A 7146-nucleotide genomic window follows, 5' to 3' on the forward strand; every position below is an offset into this window, starting at 1 on the left:
ATGAAGAAAAAACATGAACTGACACCTTCCACAGACTCGGGCAAATGTGAGCTGCCTATACTAAATCCTGTGGAGTTGATTGGGTACGTCAATGAGGTAAGGATTAGTTGAATACATCAACTTACACATTACACATTTAACCGCCTAAAATTAATTAGTTAAATGAATCACTTTTTTTACATTTAAGTCTCAATCTACAAGTATTAAAACCCAATTACAGTTTGTATTAATTCATCTGTATTTTAAAATCCATAAGTACGCTCTATGTGATTATTCCAAACGCAAATTTCTAAAACAAAATTATCGAATATTTCACGCAACATAATTACAAAATATTAAACAATGGGCACGATATTTTCATTCGTGATGTTAAATGTAATCAACTTACCGTATAGATAATTCTTTATTGATCTATGAATTAAATGTGTTTATGTCAACATAAGCTACAGTTCACACTATTAAAATATGTAATGCAACTATTGAACCACTCAATCAACAGAGCTTTGTTGAGCTTGTTTGTTTGGTGTATTGAGCTAGGAGACTGATAGTTCTGTTTTAAATGGAAATACCCAGCAGTTTGAAAATGGAGTGTGTGCTTAAAGGAAATTATATACATACACACACATATATATATATATATATATATATATATATATATATATATATATATATATATATATATATATATATATATATATATATATATATATATAATTTCCTTTCCTGTGTATACATCTAAAATGTAAAAGTTTATGTACAATGTTCACAAATCAAATACCCTTATAACAAACTCCACTATCATCAATCCAGCTATATGTTGACTCTAGGCTCCAACTACAAGGGCACTGTCCGACTACAACGTTCTGCTACTTTATGATCAAATGTAATCTCTAAACTACTTTAATTATGATCTCCCGCTCGACTGACTTCTAACACTAGCTCTGCTCAACTGCTCGTGACTCGTGACTGGCCATCTCGCTTCTCATTGGTCAGGCTATTGTATTGGTTCCTACTCCAACCTACTTCAACTACTCGACCAATGGCTAGCTGTCTATTTTTAATTCTACACCTGTATACATGGCTTCTCTCCCTGACCTATCCCTACACTGTTGCCTAACTTGGTCGTCACACACGATATGTTTGAAAGAATAGTTAAACATCCAGTCAAACCAAACCTAACCATACGACTGTTCATCAGGAAACAGGTGTACAGCTAAAACCCGTCGAAAAACCAAGTGCCTCGGTCACCGTTAAACGCGGCCGACTGACGTGGATCTACAGAAAAGACGGAACCCACCTCAAGAGAACGCCCTCCCAACAACTGTTCCGTATCTTCTACAAGTACGCCAGACGGGCGTCTCTCAACGGGCTGATATTTATCCTCAAATCTCGGCGCCCCACGGTCAAGGCGCTGTGGTCGTTACTCCTGCTGGCCGCTATAGGGGCCACCACATTCCATCTGATTTTGTAAGTACTCGTCGCGTGAGTTTTCAGTCAGGATCAATGTTGCCCTAATTGTGTTAGTTATCATAAGATATATATATATATATATATATATATATATATATATATATATATATAGGCCTATTCATTGTTTTATTTATTTAAAGACATATCTATATCTATATCTATATATTTTGTTTTATTCATATATGTATGAATATTGTATATATATATATATATATATATATATATATATATATATATATATATATATATATATATATATATATATATATAAATGTATATATATATATATATATATATATATATATATATATATATATATATATATATATATATATATATATATATATATATATATGTCTGTGTGTATGTTTGCTGTCTATACATGTATGTAGTAAAGTCTAATCTCTGTAGTTTTTCGGTTACCTACAGCCTGTTCACGAGCTTCTTCCAGTACCAGAACTATTCCAAAGTGACGCTAAAAATCAGCAGTTTACAGTTTCCTTCTGTCACAGTGTGCAACGTGAACCTGCTCAGGTTCTCACAGGTAAACCTGCCTGCAGGCTGCCTGTCAGTGACTTGTTGTAACACAACATGATTATTTTTTTCATTTTTATGTTAACTCTACATGTTTTGTTTTAAACACATCTACATTTGACATTGATCTAATGAAATCTAGTCAAATGAAAACCTTAACTTTTTATCTGCCAGCTGCCTAGATCTTCGACTCCCATACAAAACCTTTTTAACAAGAAGGAAAAACAGGAGGTACACGATTCGAACCTCACAGATGACAGCAATACTTTAACAGAACATGATTACAACATTACATACTACAGCAATTCTACGAATATACGGTACTTATTGTAGAATGATTGAAATATAATTAAAATAATACCATGAAAAATCACATCTTTTGCCATTTATTACATTATTTAGTAACATGCTAGTTCTTTATCACAGTTTTAGCCAGATAGAGTTGTAGATAAAAAAAATATTGTATACATTTGTTGACAACACTGAGATAAATATTTCAGTAACGTGAACGTCACGGCTATTCTCGAGGCGAGTCAACTGGACATAGCAGACCCACTGCTAGAGAAGTGGGTCAAAGAGAGGGAGACGCTTTTATGCCAGGTAACACAGAGTTAAACTCTAGAGCTAATGGTGGATACAAAACTTTATTTATGTATATATATATATATATATATATATATATATATATATATATATATATATATATATATATATATATATATATATATATATATATATATATATATATATATATTTAAAATTTAATTATATGAGAATTTCATTTCCCGTAAGGAAAACTTAGTAAGAATCTCTGAGTAGAGCAGTGCTCGCTAGTTTAGTTACTCATTGCTGTCAAATATATGACGGTTATGTAACGGTTTATGTCTTTTTAAAAACCAATTTATTCTGCAGTACTGTAAATACTGCTGGAATCAGATTCAAACAGACAACTCGTCTCTCTATAAAGTCGAGGATTTTTTCCTGTACTTGTTCAACAAGCAATCAATGTAAGGATGTAAGCGTAAGGTTTAGGGTTTAACGCTTTAGTTAGATTTATTCTATAGCCATTGAATGTAATGGTTTAACGCTTTAGTGCAACAAACAATCAATGTAAGGATGTAAGCGTAAGGTTTAGGGTTTAACGTTTTATTTAGATTTATTCTATGACCATTGAATGTAAGGGTTTAACGCTTTTGCGCAACAAGCAATCAATGTAAGGGTTTAAACGCTTTCGTAAAATAGGAAACAAATTTTAGGTGTTTAAACAGTATAGTTAGATCTATTCAAGAAGCAATTAATATACAATTACAAACGTTTCAGAAGATACTTTAAACAAAAGAATAATAAGATAAGCTTTGATTACCATTTAAGTACACCTGTTTAATTAACCTGTAGAAAACACCGACAGTCTCTGAGTCACCAGCTGGAGGATTTCGTCAAAATGTGTTCGTTTGCTGGGAGGTCGTGCAGCTATCAGTGAGTGTGTCTTTGTACCGTCCATCTAGAGGATTCATGTTTATATGGTTATATGGTTATATAGGAGTGGATACCAGAGTAGACACTGGAAACATCAGTCTTAGGTGTAGAAACAGTTTTAAACCCATTCTTGTTACTTTATTTAATACGTATAGCCTGTGACCGGATATAACAGCCATTAATTAAGCCATTTGACAGTTATTTTCAGAATGTTTAAAACTTTTATTAATTAATTAAAGCTGCAAACCAATTGAAAATACCCGGGGTTTGTAAATTTCGTCGTTTGAAGATCATGCAGCTGATGACTGTGAGTAAATCTAAATAAAATAATTCCCAGGTTATTCAAGCCCATTGTCTCAGCTCAGTACGGCAACTGTTTTACACTAGACAACCCTGATTTCATCTCCAGGAAGAGTGGGGCAGAAAGCGGTACGCTTTTCTCCTATATTTGCTCATACGTAACATTTGTGAATAGCTGCAACAATAAAATTTGTATTGGTTTATATTGGTTACTAAAATTGGATATTATAAGACGCTGACTCGTACAATTTTGGAAGTTAATATCAATATAAAGCATACATCGATAGGGAAAGTAAACAATACAATATCCTGTGCGGACAAGATCCATTGGTTGGATGTAGTAAACTTTATGTTCCTGGATGACGGTATACGAGAGGATGGTGAGGTGTGCCTAGCCACCTTGACTTTCCCTAACGTTTGTCAGGTACCCATAAGTGCTGGATGGACGTCATTTCTTTTTTTTTTTTCCGGGATCGAATTCGAGACTGTCGGGGTGGAAGTCCCGCGTGCTACTACCCGACCACACCTCACACTACTTCAATACAAACCAATACAGTTTGTTTCAACTTCGACAAGTATTTTAACGAAAAGTTTTAATTAACTTAGCACACGTTAACGTGATTCTAGAAATTGTTATAAAGGGATGTTTTCTAGAGCTTTAACTCTAGTTGAAATAATCACTCAGTGTCTAGAATCACTTTTAACTTGTTGACTCCCCCCTCGCCCCCTACCCCATAGGTCTGGAGCTGATACTGTCTATAGAGAACGACGATTACCTACCTGGAGTTACCTCGGGAAGGGGCGCTAGGGTGATCATCCACGAGCCAGGTACGTCTCCACACAACGAAGACAACAGTATCACCGTGAGCCCGGGGGTGCACACAGTCATAGGACTCACGCTGGTAACACTGCTCTTACTGCTCTTATTAATTAATTAGTTTATTAATTAATTAATTTTGGGTTCTGGATACAAGTTAAGTTAAATATAACCTTATCAACTAGATAAACCTACATAGTGTAAGAATAGTCTAGAAACATCATTGTTGTATTAGAAAACGGTGATACGACGTTTATAAAGTTCAAACTACTTTTATTATCAGAGAGAAATCCAGCACATTGGAGCGCCATATGACAATTGTGAAGAGGGGAGAGAGTTCAAAAAACAGTACGGGTTTAACTACACACGAAACGTGAGTGGCATTGTGTGAGAGTATGGGGGGAATTCGTGTTACAAGAGGGGACATTGTGTGACATGAGAGGACATTTTGTACGATAAGGGGACATTTTCTGTCTAGAGGGGATATTTTTTGACATGAGTGGGTATTTGGTGAGAGATGAATGTTGACAGGGAGTGACGTTGTGTGACAGGGAGTGACATTGTGTGACAGGTAGTGACATCGTGTGACAGGGAGTGACATTGTGTGACAGTGAGTGACATTGTGTGACAGTGAGTGACATTGTGTGACAGTGAGTGACATTGTGTGACAGGGAGTGACATCGTGTGACAGGGAGTGACATTGTGTGACAGGAGTGACATCGTGTGACAGGGAGTGACATTGTGTGACAAATTGAGCGAGTTTGTTGTGAGCGTCCAGTGAGGTGTGACAAATTGAGCGAGTTTCGAACCACACACAGTTCACCCTTGTCGTTTCAGTTTTGTCAAAAACAGTGCGAGCAAAACATCATACAACAGAAGTGCGGATGTTTTGAGCATGAACTCGACTTTGACAAGGAAAACAAAACAAACCTGTTGAAACAGTGTAACGATGAAACAGGTCGGTCTGAATTCTGATACAGAGCAGTTCAATTTTAACGAGGGTTGGGCCGTCTGTAATTACAATAGTAGGGATGTAGATGCACTGAGTACCTGGTATAGAGTCATTAACTACCTTAAATGAAGGTGTATTGAACAACACGCATGTATATGTGCTGAACACTTCATGATGGAGATGAAGAAAGTACCAACCATGGTGTTGTGCTGAGTACTACGCATTACGATGTACTGAGTACCCGTCACAGTACTGAGTGCCAACGATGGATTTAGGTAGTGTGTTTAATCAGTTGTTTGATTTGGTAATAGTGGCCTATTGGTGTTTGGTGTGAAAACACAATCTGTAGCTGTGTGAACAACAACAGTGGTATCACGGCATGGATATTGTTATCTTTATTGTTTCTGTATTACTCTATTTCCCCCATCTCTCCATCCCTTTTTTCCTCACATCCTCTCCTACCTCATCGCACTTAACCAACTACCTCGCACCTCATGCCCTCTGACACTCACCTGACACCCTCTCACTTGACACCCTCTCACCTGACTCACCTGACTCACCTGACACCTTCTCACCTGACACCCGCTCACCTGACTCACCTGACACCCTCTCACCTGACACCCTCTCACCTGACACCTTCTCACCTGACACCCGCTCACCTGACTCACCTGACACCCTCTCACCTGACACCCTCTCACCTGACACCCTCTCACCTGACACCCTCTCACCTGACTCACCTGACACCCTCTCACCTGACACTCTCTTACCTGACACCCTCTCACTTGACACCCTCTCACCTGACACCCTCTCACCTGACTCACATGACACCCTCTAACCTGACACCCTCTCACCTGACACCCTCTCACCTGACACTCTCTTACCTGACACCCTCTCACCTGACTCACATGACACCCTCTCACCTGACACTCTCTCACCTGACACCCTCTCACCTGACACCCTCTCACCTGACTCACCTGACACCCTCTCACCTGACACTCTCTTACCTGACACCCTCTCACCTGACTCACCTGACACCCTCTCACCTGACACTCTCTCACCTGACACCCTCTCACCTGACACCCTCTCACCTGACACTCTCTCACCTGACACCCTCTCACCTGACACCCTCTCAACTGACTCACCTGACACCCTCTCACCTGACTCACCTGACACCCTCTACCTGACACCCCCTCACCTGCCATCCTCTCACATGACGCCCTCTCACTTGACTTACCTGACACCCTCTCGTATCCTCAGAGCGCAGGTGCCTATACCGGGTCAAGTGTGAGCTGCAGCAAGACACTGATTTCTGCAACTGTCAGACACCCTGCAGGTATGTTATGGCTCAATCATTGGCAGGTGTAAGTAAATACAAGGCTAAATTGTTGAAATATGTAAGCTAAAACAAGGTTAAATTGTTGAAATATGTCTGAAAATATTTGGGCTAAATTGTTGAAATATGTAAGCAAATATTGGGGTTAAATTGTTGAAATATGTAAGCAAATATTGGGGCTACTTTTTTAAAATATGTAAGCAAATACTGGGTCCGAATTGATGAAATATGTAACGAAATATTGGGTCTAAATTGTTGAAATAT

The 7146-nt window shown here is 38.1% G+C and overlaps 1 protein-coding gene and 1 long non-coding RNA gene across 2 annotated transcripts; both read left to right on the plus strand.

The window, feature by feature from the left end:
• On the plus strand, positions 1-4796 carry LOC131946702 (amiloride-sensitive sodium channel subunit beta-2-like). The gene is made up of 10 exons (XM_059307615.1): positions 1-96; positions 1199-1467; positions 1900-2014; positions 2179-2324; positions 2505-2604; positions 2917-3011; positions 3400-3480; positions 3818-3909; positions 4519-4608; positions 4783-4796. The coding sequence occupies exons 1-10, from the start codon at positions 1-3 to the stop codon at positions 4794-4796; spliced, it is 1098 nt and encodes a 365-aa protein (XP_059163598.1).
• Positions 4797-4879: 83 nt separating this feature from the next.
• LOC131946692 (uncharacterized) lies at positions 4880-6837 on the plus strand. The gene is made up of 3 exons (XR_009387768.1): positions 4880-4970; positions 5435-5555; positions 6807-6837. It is a non-coding gene; the product is annotated as an uncharacterized LOC131946692 (long non-coding RNA).
• The last annotated feature ends 309 nt before the right edge of the window (positions 6838-7146 follow it).

Source organism: Physella acuta, unplaced genomic scaffold, assembly GCF_028476545.2.
Source record: "Physella acuta isolate Inbredline_101_S28 unplaced genomic scaffold, ASM2847654v3 ptg000567l, whole genome shotgun sequence".
Taxonomy (NCBI): Eukaryota; Metazoa; Mollusca; class Gastropoda; family Physidae; genus Physella; species Physella acuta.